This window comes from Triturus cristatus, chromosome 3_2 (genome assembly GCF_964204655.1).
Source record: "Triturus cristatus chromosome 3_2, aTriCri1.1, whole genome shotgun sequence".
Taxonomy (NCBI): domain Eukaryota; kingdom Metazoa; phylum Chordata; class Amphibia; order Caudata; family Salamandridae; genus Triturus; species Triturus cristatus.
Genome location: NC_140584.1, coordinates 488,372,767 through 488,389,823, shown reverse-complemented (window position 1 = coordinate 488,389,823; position 17,057 = coordinate 488,372,767). Strand labels below are relative to the sequence as shown.

Sequence of the window (17,057 nt, the reverse complement as noted above, 5' to 3'; positions counted from 1 at the left end):
AGTGCATCGTCGTGGTGTTGTCCGTTCTGACGAGCACCTGGGAGTTCTGGATGCGCGGTAAAAAGGCTTGCAGCGCTAGATACACAGCCCTCAACTCCAGAAGATTGATATGGAGATGTTGCTCCTGATCTGACCATTTGCCACTCACTCTGAGGTCCTGAAGGACAGCTCCCCAGCCCGCCAGAGATGCATCGGTGGTGATCACAAGTGGCGCTGCTGGAAGCAGGAACGGCAGTCCCGTAGACAGATTCTTGTAATCCTTCCACCATTCGAGGCTTTTGGATATTCGCGGTGTTATCCTCACAATGTCTTCGAACGAACCCGTACTCTGAGTCCACTGGTTCGTGAGGGCTTCTTGCAATGGACGCATCCGAAGCCTGCAGTGAGGGATGAGGAGAATACAAGAAGACATCATTCCCAGGAGTGATTTGAAGGTGCGAACTCTTAGGGACTTCCTTGATGCCACCGCCGTGGCCAGCGATATTATCTTGTTTTTTCGTTCTTCCGAAGGAAATGCCCTCACGCATTCCGTATTCAAGGTCGCCCCGAGGAAGGTGATGCTTCTTGTTGGGGACATATAGGATTTCTGGAGATTGAGAGTCAATCCGAGATGTTGGAAAAGATTGGTACAGGCGTTGGAGGATTTGGTTGCGCCTGCAGCTGTGGGTGCCTTTACCAGCCAGTCGTCTAGGTAGGGGAAGACTTGGTGACCCATTTGACGCAGGAAAGCTGCCACAGGAGAAAGGCATTAGGTGAAAATCCGCGGAGCGGATTTGAGGCCAAATGGCAGGACCTTGAATTGGTAGTGCTGTCCTGCCACCTCGAAACGTAGAAACTTCCTGTGCCTCCTGAGTATCGGGATGTGATAGTAGGCATCTTGAAGATCCAAGGATGTCATGAAATCTCCTTTTTCCAAAACGCCTAGAATTTCTTGGAGCGTCACCATCCTGAACGACTGACTCTTCAGGAAAGAGTTGAGTGCCCTGAGATCTAGAATGGGCCTCCACTTCTTTTCTTTCTTGCGTATCAGAAAGAAGCGGGAATAGAATCCTTTCTCCCTCTGAGCCGATGGAACCCGCTCGATCGCTCCTTTCTTCAACATCTCCGATATTTCCAGGAGAAGCAGTCGTAGATGCTTGTGTGGGAACCTGCGGGGAGGGGTTGCAGGTGGGATGGTGGTAAATTCTAGGGAATGGCCGAATCTTAGGAGTTGGAGTACCCAGCGATCCGTGGTGATGAGGCGCCAATTTCCCAGGAAATGGGTCAATTTTCCTCCAATTTTTAATGAGGGAGATGGTATGTGGACTGGCTGGAGTAACTGGTCACTGGCGTCCGCCGGTGCCCTTCTTTTGGTTCTTACCCCTGAAGTTAGATCTTCCATACGAAGACTGCCGACCTTGTTGCTGCTTCTGCTGGTACTGGGTCTTATTCTGGAAGGAATATGAAGACCTATTTTGGTAGGATCCTCTGTAGGAGGACTGGCCTCTAGACTTGTTGCCCCGAAAGGACTGATTCCTTGCCTGCAAGGTTCCAAGCGCTCTAGCCGTGTCAGTGTCCTTCTTGATAGCTTGGAGCGCCTCATCAATTTTTTCTCCGAAAAGATGTTGTCCGTCGAAGGACATGTCCAGTACCTTCGTCTGCACTTCCTGCCTGAACGATGTTGCCTTCAGCCATCCCTGTCGGCGCAGGACTGCAGCCCCAGCCAGTTGACGAAAGCCTGTCATGGCCACGTCTATGGCACAGTCAATGATTTCGGCCGCTGAGGTTTGGCCCTCAGAAAGTAGTGCCTTGACCTCCTCCTGAACTGCGCTTGGCAGTTCTGCTAAATATGGGGCTATATCCTCCCAAAGTTGGCGGTTATAACGCCCCAACAGGGCTATGGAGTTGGCCACCTTGATGGTCATTGCCGAAGTGGTTGAAAACCTCTTGCCAATTGTGTCCAATTTTTTGCCTTCCTTGTCCGGAGGTGCTGACAGAGGGGAGGAAGGATCACGAGAATTTTTCTGGGCCGCTTGGGTCACGACCGAATCCGGCTTCGGGTGTCCATTAAGGCAAGCCGGTGCCGTGGATGGAGCTTTGTACTTCTTGTCCAGGCGCGGAACCACCGCAGGTACGGATGCCGGCGTCAGCATTAATTTCTTTCCCTGGTCCCAGAGAAAGTCAATGATAGGGATTGACTTCATCGACTTCTTCGTCTGCTCCTTAAAGTCATGCAAGAAGCACTCAGTCTCCGTTGATTCCATGACCATATGAAACCGCGTCGCTGCTCGTTCAACTATCTTATGAAAACCGCCAATATCCACTGGCGGTGAATCAGCCTGGCGCGGTTGTGGGGAAGGCGGGGAGGATGCCACATACTCCTCCTCCTCATCCTGGTCCGTCTGGTCTTCCTGGACCTCACCCTCTTCCATCTCCTCAGGCTCCTCATCCGATGACTCAATCATCTGAGGTGGCGGGGTTCTCGTGGCAGACCTGAGTCGCTGGTCGTGATTGCTTTGGGGCTGCCGTTGATGGAATTGTAGTAGGCACTGGGCCCCCTGTGTCCAGTGCTGGCGACTCCGGGAAACGTTGCTTGTAGTCCCGGATAAGGAATTTGAGGTCTTTAACGATCGACAGGGGAAGACATACCATCGGGGTAACCTCCGTGCGAACCTGTTCCTGGACGGGGCGTTCCTGCCCGCTCGTCTCCTCCTGTTCCTCGTCCGTGCTTTGGCATTTGACGTACAGTTCAGACGGGGAAGTAGCCTGATCAAAGGGCTCTTCCTCCGACTCCTCACTCTGAAGAATTTCCATAGGCAAACTGGTTTGCACCTTACTTGGAGACGTCGTTTCCGGTGTAATCTGTGGTCTGGTCAGTTTGCCAGATGCTGATATCTCTACAGGAATCCCTGCTGTCTTCCGTGCTGACATTCCTGCCAGTTCGGATTCCCCCCTGGACGACGACGACTTTCCCGTCGACGATACCGTCGTCGACGGCATGGTCTTCGCCGACGGCGTCTCCGTCGATGATACTCTCCTCGTCGACGATGTCTTCGTCGACGATTGCGCTCGTCGACGATTCATTCGTCATCGATGCCTTCGTTGTCGATGCCTTCGACGTCGACATCTTCGTCGACGATGCCTTCGTCGTCGACGCCCTCGTCGTCGACGTCTTCGTCGTCGACTCTTCCGTCGACGGTGGACTCCTCATCGACGATGTCTTCGTCGACGGGACAATCTTCGTCGTCGACGATGACTTAGACGCCGACGACAGTTTTAACAGTATAATAGACGAAATAGGAGTACCTGTTGATGACGATGAGGGGGTGGTCGTCGTCGACGAGAAGACTGACGACGCTGTCGTTGTGGACACGGTCGTCGTCGCTGTGGAGACATGACCTGGCGCTCTTTTCTGCGCTGAGGAAGGTGTCGCCATTTGGCTGGCCGACAGGGTAGGCTTCTTAAAAGTCAGAGAGTCCTTGCCAGACACTGAAGACTTTGTAGATCTTGCCTCTGAAGACTTCTTGTGTGTCTTCATAGGAGGAGCGCCTGAGGGGCCAGGAGACGTCACTCTCGGTCTCTTCAGGGAGACTTCAGAGGCTCCGGAAAAGCTTGCCTCTGAGGATACCACACTCTCCCTGTCCTTGAGCCTGTCCAGCCAGATAAGCAGGCGACCCTCTCTGTCTCTCAAGGTCTTGTGAGGGAAAGACCTACATATTTTACAGTCCTTAGGGACGTGGTCCGGATACAGGCAGAGGTCATGCTTGTCGTCCACATGAAGCCTCTTCTTCCCACATGAAGAGCAAGCCCTGAAAAGGGCTTTCTTCTGGGATTCAGACATGCCAGGAGTTGTAGAAGAAATAAACACTCACTGCAGTAACAAGAGGCCTGAAGTGGTCTGCGTTCAATCCTTGAAGTAGAAGGTCACCAAAAAAAGTGAACAATCTGGTTTGAAAGAAATCCTGAGGAGAACTCAGGCTGGAGACTCCCTAGCACAACGTGCGGTAGAAAATCTGAGGGACTGAGGCTCCTGCCAGGAAGGTTCTAGAGGGAGGTGATAGCTGATTGGCTGACTCTAAGAGTTTGGTCCTTTTTACATAAGGACTAGGATAGGCTACTAAGGGGAGGCCCTTAGGCCTATTTTTCTCTATGTATGTCTATAGGACATTACTTTTTTATGTACCGGAGGCTCCCGTCTCGACGACGGGGAATGATTCAGGCATGTGAATCTATGAAAGACACCCCTAATACTGGATAAAGAAAACATTTCATATGAGAAAGTAAGCAAAAGAACATTAGATAATTTAGAATTCAGTTTCTTCGAGAAATAAAATGTTAAAGTGTCCCAAAGCAACCAAAGTTGGCCTTTTTAAAATGCAGGCCTAAATTAGCTATGGTCAATCTAAACGTGAATAAACATGGATAATAACATTTACATGATAATATGTCGATGTCAATTTAATTCAATACATTTGATAAGAAAAAACCTTTCAATGGTAATATGGTGTTCTCACATTAGAGGGGTCTGTGGTGCCTCCCCACCGTACTGTATAAAACAATTTAGTCATCGAGAAGGAAGGAATGAACGCCAGAGAGAAATAGAAGCCAAAAGTTTAGTAACAGCTAATAGTCCTACAATTCATACACAGAGCAGTCTTAATAAAATATTAACCTCTCAACAATTTATATAATAACGTTTTATAAAAAGCTTTCTATACTAATTCTGTATTTAATTGTCTATATGTATGCCCCTATTGATGTTTGTTAAGTGGTAGAGTGTGAATGTAATATTAAAGAATATCTCAATTGCGGACCACCTATTTGAAGTGTTTTGGAGCACTGTCTGAATTCAAGTAAAATGAGTGATGCAAAAGAATACTATTTAACCAATGGTGATGGGACATTTAATATTTCTTCCATTCTTTACTACAGAAGTTTAAATTAAAAAAAGCAGTAGAAAATGAGACTCTTAGTCTAGCATTATAAATGTTGTGGGTGTTTGATTTAAAAAGAAATCCTTGATAAATAAGACTCAGAAAGTTAGGATTTTGGATGAGTTTCCACCTTAATGTTATTTTGGTTTAACATTCAACTGAATAATGGTGGGCATCAATTATCCTTTCTGCTGAAACTGAATTTGATTGTATTAAATCTTTCGGATCGTGTTGTCTGGGTTGAATTTACAATCTCAGTGCATCTAGCATTTTAAAAAACTTTTCAAAATAATGATCAAACTGGTAGCATTGTGTCATCTGTTCAAAAAACTCTTTCAGAAAATGAATGGTTCTGTTTTTAAAGAACTTTTTGTTTAGCAGAGCAGGGACACGATCTGAGGCTTTCCATTTTTCTGTCCAGTAGCAGTTGTTATGCTTATTAAATATAACCATTGCTTAAGAGAATTTGCAAGCCAGTTTCAGATATTAGGACATTATTTGTTATCATCTTGTCTGTGAATGTGTTGTCAAGTTCCTGCAGGAGACCCAAACGTCACTACAAAAAGTTCCAAGTGAGATGAACCAGGAAATCTAACCACTGTAACTAGTAACACCCAGCCAGTTTTCCCCAGAAAATACTCTTCCAAGTTGGAAGAGAGGACACTCAGACCTGCTTCGCTGTCTAAGTTCCCTTACTTTAATCAGATACTTCATTTTTCCCAAAGAGAAACCCCCCTTCAACAGATCACCTACTATTGTTCCCCCCCAGAAGGTGAGTTGCTAATGTGTCTATAGGGAAGCTTCCTTCAAAGTCCATTTCCACTGTAGACTGTCTTTTATATGTGACAGATAATAAGTGGCCTTGTCTGTCTTTGTGTGAGACAGCTACAAATGTGCCTGCATGATTCCTGTAGGCTCCAGCAATAATAGTTTCTTCTGTTGCTAATATTGGGTCTAAGCCAAAAGGGACATAGTCCTCCAATCAGGGAACTTTATAACAGTACTTCCTGTTTTCTTAGGCTCTGGGCTGACAGAAATGCATTTACAGACACTACATGCGGATTCTGGGCTGCCTGAACTGGCTTATATTTATGTCCAGTGAAGAAGTATTGACTTATCATACATGCTCCTCTGAGATAGGACCAGAGGGCGTCTATGAGACGATCACGCTATCTAAAAAATTTAATCCCTCTTGAAGATGGGAATGTGCCCTTTTGAACACCCCCAGTGAGCCATGGGTACGATTTACCTGCACAAACTGCCTCTTGCCACTTCCCACATCTTTACCAGGTCTAGAGGACCATTCACCCCTAACCATACTAGTGTTCACCACTTATTCATATCACCACAGACACTATATACAAAGGAACTCCAGTCGAGCTTGCCTATCTTTATGCAAAATCCATATTCCAAAAGTTAGTCTAAAAAATCCTTCGGTATGTACCTAAATCTAAGGAGATGAAGAAAACCAATTACGTTTGGGGGACAACTCAATGTGTATCCACTAGGATAGTGTTTCCTCACTTACAAAAAATGTAGGTGCATGTTACCTGTTAATATTTTCTTTCCGAATCACTGTGAATTAACTTTTGTTTTGACCTAACTAACCTGAAGCTGTGTTTATGTACATTCTGAGTATTGTTACACAAAATTGGCATATTCCCAGACCTGGAGCAGGCTCTACCGCCTTAGGTGGTGAGAAGCAGGTTCACATGGTAGGAAGGACACATTTCCTCAACAAGTAATTAGCTAATGTACGTAGGGGGATCTAACAGTGCCTCAACACTAGGTCAGTACTTCTCAATACTGTGCAATTATAATTAGCCCATGTAGGCACAGCGCTTAAGAAAAAGAACTCAGGTCCACACACTTAGATACTTTTTACCCTAGTATATGCACAATACCTCATAAGAATCCCTATGGTGTTTTACAATTAGACAGTTATAAAGCACTTGAAAGAATTAGCTATCTCAGAAATTAATTAAAAACACATCACTGCAAGACATTGTGAGTCCTTTCTTGTTGGTGATTTCAAATCCTTGCCAAAGATTAGTCCTCAGCACTAAGGCAGGCTAGGCATATCGTCCATCCATCCACACAACCATATAGAGGCGAATGTCCTATGCTGAGCTCCTGCCAGAGTTACTGAATGTAACATTTCTGTTGGTCAACTCAAACAAGAAATAAATGGTCGATGAAATAATAGAATAACCCAATATCTTCTGTTTACTTTCATTTTCCAGGAATCCCGTAGAAAAAGAGTGGATGATCACTACAAGCAAATGGCAGAAAAGGTTTATGAAGCTGAAACAAGGAGTGGAGGCTATCAAGGAAAACGCATATTAGAACAGATATAATCTACATTATATTCCATTTTAGTCAAATTTTATTTAGCTACCAATCGTAATGATTCTACTGCTCAGGAACAAACCAAAATCTCAAAGTGCTTTAAAATCATTTGTAATATACAAAGCAACAGTACAGGGATCAGGAGGTTTGGAGATCAGAGACTCATTGTGTCACACATTAAATCCCCAAGTGAATACAGGTATAAGGAGATTAAATAGGAAAAGCTGTTGAAAGAATAGTATTTAGCGGATTAGTGCTTGACAGACTGCACAAACCTGTCACTCAAGCTTATGGTATGGGTTCAGAAGAACGTTACCCAAAATTAACAAAACCTTGCATTATAGTGCTCTTAAAGAGTGAAGGGTCTTCAAGACTTAGAACTGGATTTATATTATAAGAACTCATGAAAAGATGAAGCATAAAATGCAAATCGTATTATTAAAGAACCATGCCCAAAAGAAGAAAACATCTACAACTGTAAAGTCACCAAAACTACTCAAAGCAGCACCCTTCTGTCAGTTTAAACTGGTGTGAACTTATTCATAGTCTGGGAACAGGGTCAGCAAGAACAAAGATCTCCTCAGAATTCTGTTGTCGGCCAATTCACTCATCCAGTCAGATGTGAAGTGACTGGAATAGTATGATAGACTTATTGTAATGTTTTATGTCTTCCACATAAGGGTGTTTAAGTTGTATAAGTGACTGCACACATCGACATATTTCCCCCAAACGTATTAAGCCCACTTTGACACTTCTGAACATTCAGATCTGAATAATGTTTTCAACACAATTCTTGTATTCTGTGATCATCTGCATCTCTGCACCATAATGATTGAATGCACTCATTCTAGATTGGTCTGAAACACTTGAGAATTTGTATATCATGATGTGGCACAGAGATACAGCAGCAACTCCAAAGCCATGGCCCCAGTAGCTACCCTTTTTTGGAAAGGCACCTTGGTGCAGTCTTATTCTTTTATTCTGTTACTTTTTATATTAGAACAGTAGTTCACGATTAACTCATCAATGTTAGTTCAAACTTTTTTTAACATGTTAACTTGTTAGGGAAAATCAAATGCCACATATGAAGCAGTATGTTCTAGAATATCATTAGTTTTTATTCTCAAAATAGTTAGGTAAAATGTGTGATCAAGTGGAAATTGTTTGGTCAAGTGACAATTGTACACTGGCCAAGTTTTCACACCATAAATAAAAACCGTAAAAAATGCATTTAGCTGAAAGATGAAGTCGATGATGGGATAGCAATGAAAATTGAGACAGATATTTGGAATTCATTCTATGACTGGCACACCGGGCATCTAAGTGGGAAGGTACAACATTGAAGTAATACATCACTCAGAATAAATCTCTGTAAAGTTTATATAAGATAGCTGGACACAAAATGCTGAAATTCTTCCCCTGACATCCTCATGCCATCAGTAAAGGACCTGGCAAACAGGCATCTGATTGTACGTGTCTTTGTGAGTTAGCATTGGCAATATAAAGCAAAATTAGCGGTCAGATCTGTACTCCAGGGGACTGTGGTTTTATTGATTTAACATGTGCCATATTCCTATAATTTTACTTTATTAATCCTGGACAGCATTCTGCCTTTTGAAAGTCTACCTCGATTTTCAAGAACCCTAATTAGGGTGGATAGTCATCTAATACATATTTACTAATTTGGGTGTCCGCTCACCTGAACGTATACCCTTTACCACAATTAAAAACAGAGGCCTTAATGGTCAATAAAAAAAAAAAAATCACCATGTTCCTCCCTTCTGTATCATCATGATGCACAAACCTAGTAGTTATTTACTTATCCAATGGCCTTTCCTTACTATTGTTACAGTCTATGTATCCCAGGCTTCCAACGTAGTTTTCTTTTTTGGTGCTTTGAGGAAACCATAGTTTGTACAGTGCACTATATAAATTCCCTGTCTTAGCCTACCCTTTGTCACAAACACTTTTAGCCAATGGGTTTTTTCATTAAGGAAAATTTAGTGTGATTTGTGACCTGTTCTCCTCTTCCATTTTTGTATAATGGCTTTTTCTCTCAGGGTGGTGAAACGGTCTTGTCTGTTTTAGTGTGTCTATCATTTTAACAAATTGTGACATCTATATCAGATTGCCCTACGTCCCGTAGCTATCTAAATGTATGCATATTTAAAATGCTGAGTTAGTTCTTTAAATAATTCCATTCTAAATTTCAGTAGACTGTCCACATATTTTTAGTGCTGACCTCCAGAAATGGTCCTAATACCTTGATTGAGATTTTGCTGGTGATGCGTGGTGGTATACTTCAGTTACACTTTTTTTGCCATTCCAACTCTCCTTCTAAGCAGCTCCCAAAATGTACAAATATATTTTTCTGTTCATCTGTAGCTTTAAATCCACAAAACTATCAAAGGTTCGCTCTTTACTTTTACCATCTTTGATATGTTCTGAGTACTAGGGTGACTTTTCCCTTTATTTTATTACACTCTATCAAAGTTTGACACACCTACAGTATTTCACAGATGAAACACTACATGTATTAGGGTTAAAAGTTTTGCAGTAGGACCTCTTGAATAAAAATCCCTATCTTTGCAAATGTCACTATCCCATTGTCTGGAGATGTCTTTGTGTCATTATTCTTAGTTCGAAACACTGAGTATGGTTGTCACTACTTTCTAGACTATAGGTGTACCTAGTGTAACAACTATAAGCCCATTAAATAGGTTTAAGGGTAAAATCCATAATTCTCTAATACAAGTGGGGTATTTTACTGACCAGTTAGGAGATCCCTTTATTTTTTTCTGCACCTTCATGTTTGTTCTCCTAGTTTCAGAAACAAATATGATGTTTTTATCAACACCCAAATATTGTTTGGATGCCTTTACCAACTCAAAGATATTTAGTCATCCCAATAGCTTTCGGTTAGTTGCTATTCACTAACTTCACTGATTATGCATCCATCTACTTTTTTTGCAACAGTGGTGTGAATAGTATATATTGCTTTAAACCAGGGGCCTCCAATCCTTGCTGTAATAAAAACTACTTTTGTTCTATGAAAATCCTACCAAGCTACCAATATTCCTAATTTTGTAACAGTGCAAAAGTTTTTTTTTTAATGTTGTACTTTATGAAAGAATTAAGGAACAGAAGATGCTTTGTCCACTTTATTTGGCAACTAGCACTAGATGCACTTTGACAATTGTCAGGTCTATTTTTTTAATTTTAACTTTACATTGTATTTTAGTTCAAAATGTTCTTTTTCTTGTTATGATTTGTAACTGATTTGTGCAACATGATTTATGGAAGCTTTTATGAAGACTGAAATAAATCCTTTCACTTGCTGAGACAATGCCTTGAGTTGAGCCAGGGCGGGACTCTGAACCACGGATAAAAAGGCATAGTTCAACAAATCATATCATTCAGGGTAATTCTCCTATTTGGTAACTTGATGGCTACTTGATGGTAATCTAACATTGGAAATAGAGGATACGAGGAAGGTTTTAGTGGAGTTCTATTTGTGATTATATTTGAAGAACATCGAGAGAGCAGGTGGATAGTTTTGGAGTCCGTTTATCCCCACACTTTTATTAAACCTGAAAAGGATTGCTGGATATTGCAGTTATGGATGGGGAAATGTCTTTAGTAACAAGTCTCTGAATTCCAAAAAGACACCAAATATTCCTCACAATTTGCTGATACACATGAATGTTTAAACTACCGCCCTCTATGCCACTGTCAAGGATTTACATTGATGAACAATTTTCATTTAAATTAAATCATTTTGTCAACAGAATAAAAGGTTTCTTTTATCAGTCAATCTGTGTCACATGAACAGGAAAAAAGTGAAGGCTGCAAAATACTTCAGCCAACTACTGGAAACTCCTTGGAGTAGCATTCCATTTCACAACTTTTCAGTTTTTTGCTCCAATACAGAAGGAAATCAACCAGAAAACAAATCTGTCTTGACGGACACAACCACCGTGGTTGCCTATTTTCTATAATTTAATTGCTAGGACGTGATTTTAATCTCAGGAATCACATCTAATAATACTACTCCAATTTAGGGTGATTCATTGCCAAAGCACAGATTTAAAGGAAGTGAGCGGCTGCCTGGATTACTTATGGTAATCTACATTACTTTGTCTCTACCTTCCTGAAAGGCATCCTTTAACCCCAGTCAACATTTATCATATCCCGATAACCTATGATGTAATAAATAGGGATGCTTACATTCTCCTCCCTCTCATCTCTCCCCATCCTTGATCCTGTTTCTGGATTCTGGTGGTGCCAGACCCAGCTCACGCTGAACTAATGAAGTTAAAAATTAGTTAACTGGGTAAGGAGGTCGTAGGACCACTTAAATGCATTGATGTACACCTGCAGTGAAGGCTGACTCTCCCACAAAGCCGGAGGTGGGCTTGAGTCCAGAACAGAGGTTCCAGACCTACTGGACGCTGTGGCTGGTTGATAAGCTGGACAAGCTACGGCAGCACCTACAAGGAGAACCATCAGAGAGTACCCCATTCCTGGCGAGAGAAGCTGGACTCAGCCTTGCAAGAGCTTAAGGATAACAGGACTTCATGAAGCAGAAGGCAAGCAGCCTGGTCATGTCAGCACTCTCACTATTTGGAGCTGACACTTCTGAAGGGTGTTTGATTTGTGGCTTCAATTCCGACATCTCCTGTGATACAGGTGTGACACAGAATTAAGATGGTATATGTATGCACTTCAGCTTACAGAATAATTATACCAGGCAGGTACAGGTTAAATGACTGTACCTTTCCCAGGGAATCGCCATCTTGTACAGTGTGCAGTAAGCATTTGCAGAGGACAACTCTAAATTGCACATTCCATACTCTGCCCATCACCAGGCACACCGCCACAATGTACATACAGAGTGGAATTGAAGGGACCCATCACAATGAGAGAGAAATTATCACATGGAGAACAAAAGTATGCTACTCTGCCGATAAAAGTAACTATGTGTAGGAAGCTGGGTTTCTGTTGCAGTAACCCCCACTTTTTGCCAGACTACTGATGCACTTTGAATTGATGTGCCTTGGGTCCCTGCCAATCAGGTTCTCAGGGCCTTTGTTCTTTCTCCAAAACTGTACCTTGTACCCCCAATTGGCACCTCTCTGGCCACATGTCAGTCCCTTGTAAAAGGTACAATGGGTACCAAGGGCACTGTGGCCAGGGAGGCCTCTAAGGGCTGCAGCACTTATTGTGCCACCCTTCCATGCCCTGTACCTTTACACACACACACACTGCCATTGAAGGCTGCGAGTTTTGGTGCAGAACAATGTGAAGAGTCGACATGGCACTCATCCTTGTGTGCCATGCCTACAACCCACTGCTGTGGCATAGGTCAGCCACCTCTCTTGCTGTGTGCACCATACCAGTGCTGAGGGTACAGGTGCATGAGCCCTGTACCCCTACAGTGTCTAGACATTGTAAGTGCAGTAATGCCATTAAGAGTACATGGTGCTGGGAGTTTGTCATTACGAACTCCACAGCACCATAATGGCTTTACTTCTCGGCACATTAAACCCTCACTGATGCCAGTGTGGGATTTAATGAAAAATGCATTCAGAGGGCATCTTAGAGATGCCCCCTGAAAAAAGACCAGCCTCTGGTGGGTTCCCTGACTGGAACACACCAGCCTGCCACCACCAAACATGTTTCTGGACCCCTTGGGTGGGAGCCTTCGCTCCCTGAACCCAGTAACAAAGCCTTTCCCGGGAGGAGGTGGCCACAACTCCCCCAGGCCAGGAAGAGCCATCTGTGGCAGGGGAGTTTCAAAGTCCTTGCAGCCTTTGTAATGTGACCCCCAGCCTCTCCTGCTATCTGGAGCAGGCCCCCTTCCTGTCTCCCCTCTTTTTCGGTGGTAAGACAGGTGGGAAAAATTAGCCAGCCCAGAAGGTGTGCCCGACTCTGCCAACCCCACCCCTCAGGAGGGGGAGGCGAGGTGAAGCCCAATCCTCAGTGTCTGACATCTTTCCAATGGCAGTCACACCCCAATCAGGATTAGGGAGTGTGCTCACTACCCCATGTGGGGTGAGCACACCAAGGGTGTAGTCACCATAAGGTCAGTAGCCCATTAGCTACTGACCTCAAGACCCCTAAAATGTCCCCTAAATACAGTATTTAGGAGGCAGCCCTGAACCAAAATGTAGACAAGCAACAGCAAGAAGAAAAGATGAAGGACCGAACACCTGTGCTGAAGCTAAGAAGAGGAGGACGCTCACAGACTTGGACCCAGCCCTACCGGCCTGCCCCACCTCGAACCTGCAGAAGCAAAACTCTGGTGTGTCCTGCAGCCAGCAACCTCAAGAACCCTGAGGACCTGCCCTGCCTTCCAAAGAAAAGACTTTGCCTCCTGTAAGTACCGGATTTGTTCACCAACAGGGACTGGCTCTGGCCAAATCCGTGAGTCTGCACCACTCTGCACCCGTCGCCCACGGCCCGAGTTCGAGTGGCAAAACACCACTAGGGGGTCTCCCCAGCAATTCTGACCTGACCTGCCTCAAATCTCTCAGCCAAACCTGCAGCCTCTTTCTGGAGACTCCCCCGACCAAGACTGGTGCTGGTAAGAGAAACTCTATGCCTAAAGACACCCCTGCACCTGAAGCCCCACGGCCATGGGTGGCCCAACCGGCGGTGTCCCAGCTTTCCCAGGCATCCCATCTTACCTCTCCAACCAGTGGTCACCTCCAGAAGATCTTCATCCCCGAACCTGCAGTCTTGTGGAAACCGGAGAATCCCCATTGCAATCAACAGGGCACCCAATGCCAAACCAGCACCCTGCACCTAGTCGCCCCTGCACCGCTGCGGGTGCACTTTTGTGCTAAACAGGATCCCCCTTTGCCCTGAGCCTAACACCAGGAGCTTTGCTCCCACAGCCCAGTGGCCTGCTCGTAAGCAGCCACCAACCAAAGGCCCCCTGTTCTCCATTGGATAACATTGGGCCTCAGCACTCTGCACCCGGCCACCATAGTGCCGCCGAGGGTGTAACAAGAGTGCTTACAGAGTACTTACCTGGTAACCGTTAACTTCATTTCTCTCCATAGGAACCTATTGACTGTTTTTCTCTGAAAAATGTTCTAAGTGTGGAGTTGATTTGAATGGAAACCGGAAAAAGTAAAATTGTGCAAAACTGTTTTTTTTTTACCTTTTTTCTAGGAAAAGTCCCAGTGTGATATCTAGCTATATCACACTGAGTAGAAAAAGTAATCTAAAAAGTAACTAACAAGTAATCTGTACAGTATTTCAATACCTTGACTTACCTGTATTTCAAACAACTGAAACACTGCATAATATTTTTCAAAGCATTTATTTCATTTACATGTGCCAGACTTGGCTCTAGAAATAACATAACAATATTTTTATACAAACAAAATTGGTCTGAGTTCAGTGTTTGAGTGTGTGGCATCATTTGCTGATTGAGTGTGTACAACAAATGTTTAACACTGTCCTCTGATACTGCCTTACTGCTCGCCCACACTACCACAAATAGAGAGTGAGGTGCTATCTCTTTTTACCTCTGCCTACTTGTGGGGTTCCACTGGACTCTGTGCACACTATACCTCATTTTGGAATAGTATATACAGAGACCGCTTCCTACACTATTGCCACCAATCATCATCCTTTCTATAATGTGATTCAAAAGTGCAGTGGCTACGGTACACTTTAGTTAGGAGTACACTTTAGGTGTAACATGTGCCACGTGTTGTGCATGGCCAATTGAATTCTAAAAACCATTAAGCATCCTACCCTTACTAGACTTGAATATTGTCAAGTGTAATTATGGAAGAAAAACCTTGGCGGGCTAAAACTGAGTCCTTTGCCTCTACCAGGGCATGTAGCAGCTTTTTGGGAGGTGTACCACTCTGGGGATACGCTTCATCGGCACTAGCAGGGATGAGTTACTGTGGATGAAGTAGTTCTATGGTTATATTCTCCTGTGCCTGACAATGCAGTACTTTTATAGCTACATAGAAGCTGGGTCTTCTCTCCCACTTATTAAAATGTGATCTACAGCTTGACATTAGGGAAGTCGTGCTAGGCCTCAAGGGTGGGGCTGAGTGGCGCATCTCCGCTATTACTATTGCCCTTCTTACTGCCCGGCTATGTATAGCGAGAGATTGGGCTATGCCGACACTCCCGATAGACCATCACTGACTGGCACTGCCGAGGTATACGGGGCTGAGGTGGCAATTTTCCGGCTGCAGGGGAAAAAGGGGAAAAGCATTTATTAAACAGCTGTGGACTCGGCTTTGTTCTAGTTAATTGATTACCTTTTTCCTCAAATCTTACAGTTTAACCTTATCTGATACATCCTTGATTCTCGCTCTTCCTATTACTTAAGCTGGAACCAATGTTTAAGGGTAAAGAACTAGTTATCATTGTATTATATTTCCTTTCTCCAGCCTTATTTTATGCTGCTCTCTTTTCGGCCTTTCTCTCTTTGTGCTTTTTTCCTGCTTACTTTTTTTGTAGGTCTCCTTACTTACTGCTTTTAGGCAGGTTATTTTACTTTTTGTCTAAATCTGTACTTGTTTGACTGCTTGATTTCTTTCCCAATAAAATTAAAAAGAAGAACGACATAGAAGCTGGGCGCGACATTACTGGTTTCAAAGCTGGTCTGTGGCTATATGAGTGGGGATTGGTACTGGTGGGTGATACATAATGAATACAGGATTACATATACTTATCTTATATACACATATACAAAATTATAGCGAGATGTGCTATTTAAGACAATAGTTGTAAGATGTGGTGTTCCTTTCAGGCCGTTATAAAGGACGGGCGCAGAGGGGGTGCTCACATGGTCTAGTTTGGCTGGTAGAGAGTTTCTGTTTAGTTGAAACAGTAACTGAAAGGAATGGAGGTTTGGTTGTGGCTGAGGCTTGTACTGGCAGCGTGCAGGGTATTAGTAGGGATGTACTGATACAGGGCTAGAGAGAGAGGATTAACCATAAAGAATTTTAGAGAATAATGAAGTAGAGAAACAGCACAATAGTTAGCTGTAGAGTTTGGATCAGCACGAGCTTTATTTTGTAGGGGTCGTACCACTGCGGATTCGAAGCAGAGGGGCCGAGGATGGGGGGCACGGGCCTGCATTAAAAGAGTGATTAAAGAGATGTCCAGCCGGCAAATACATGGGAGGATTGGCTAGGGGTTTGAGGATCTGTGGGTTGAAGGGGGGTTGCTGCTTTGAGATGGGAAATACCTGAGCAGGGGTTGTGCAAGGAAGGGAGGGTTGTTCTAAAGGAGGAGATCTCTGAAAAAAGTAGGCGCCAACGTTAACAGCTGAGAGGGAGGGACGTGTGACAGGTTGGCAAGAGGAGAGAGTGTGGGAGTGCAGATGCTTTTCAGATACTAAACGACATGGGAGGTTTTGAGGGTATTCATGACACCTGGAGGCCAAAAGATTCTGTATGGTTTTTTTGCACTGGAGGAGGCCTTTCGGTCCTCAATACTTTGATACTGGAGGTAATCCAGGGCTGTGCTGACGAGCTGCGGACGGAAAGGTTCGGAGGGGACAGTGCGAGTCACCTGTTCTCACTGTGCTCAGTAGGGGCGCGAGGTTAATATGAATCTGATCTTAAAATAACGGCTGGGCACTGGGCAGTTTATTTATCTGGTCATCTGAGCCTCTGGTGGCTGGACAGAGGAAAGAAAGATGGGGACTGACGTCACGTGCGATACATTTCCAGATTCAACCAGTAGACGGCAGGATAATACAACGCATGTTCACCATATACTGGCTCGGGCTGCGAAAGCTTCAGGTCGTGT

General features: G+C 44.0%; 1 protein-coding gene across 1 annotated transcript in view; it reads left to right on the top strand.

Annotated features, from left to right (window-relative positions):
* C3_2H11orf16 (chromosome 3_2 C11orf16 homolog) overlaps positions 1 to 9,860 on the top strand; it is a 117,152-nt gene extending 107,292 nt beyond the window's left edge. The window contains exon 9 of the mRNA XM_085648137.1: positions 7,157 to 9,860. Coding sequence (XP_085504263.1) covers positions 7,157 to 7,270 — 114 coding nt within the window. The 3' untranslated portion in view covers positions 7,271 to 9,860. The remainder of the gene's footprint in view (positions 1 to 7,156) is intronic.
* The last annotated feature ends 7,197 nt before the right edge of the window (positions 9,861 to 17,057 follow it).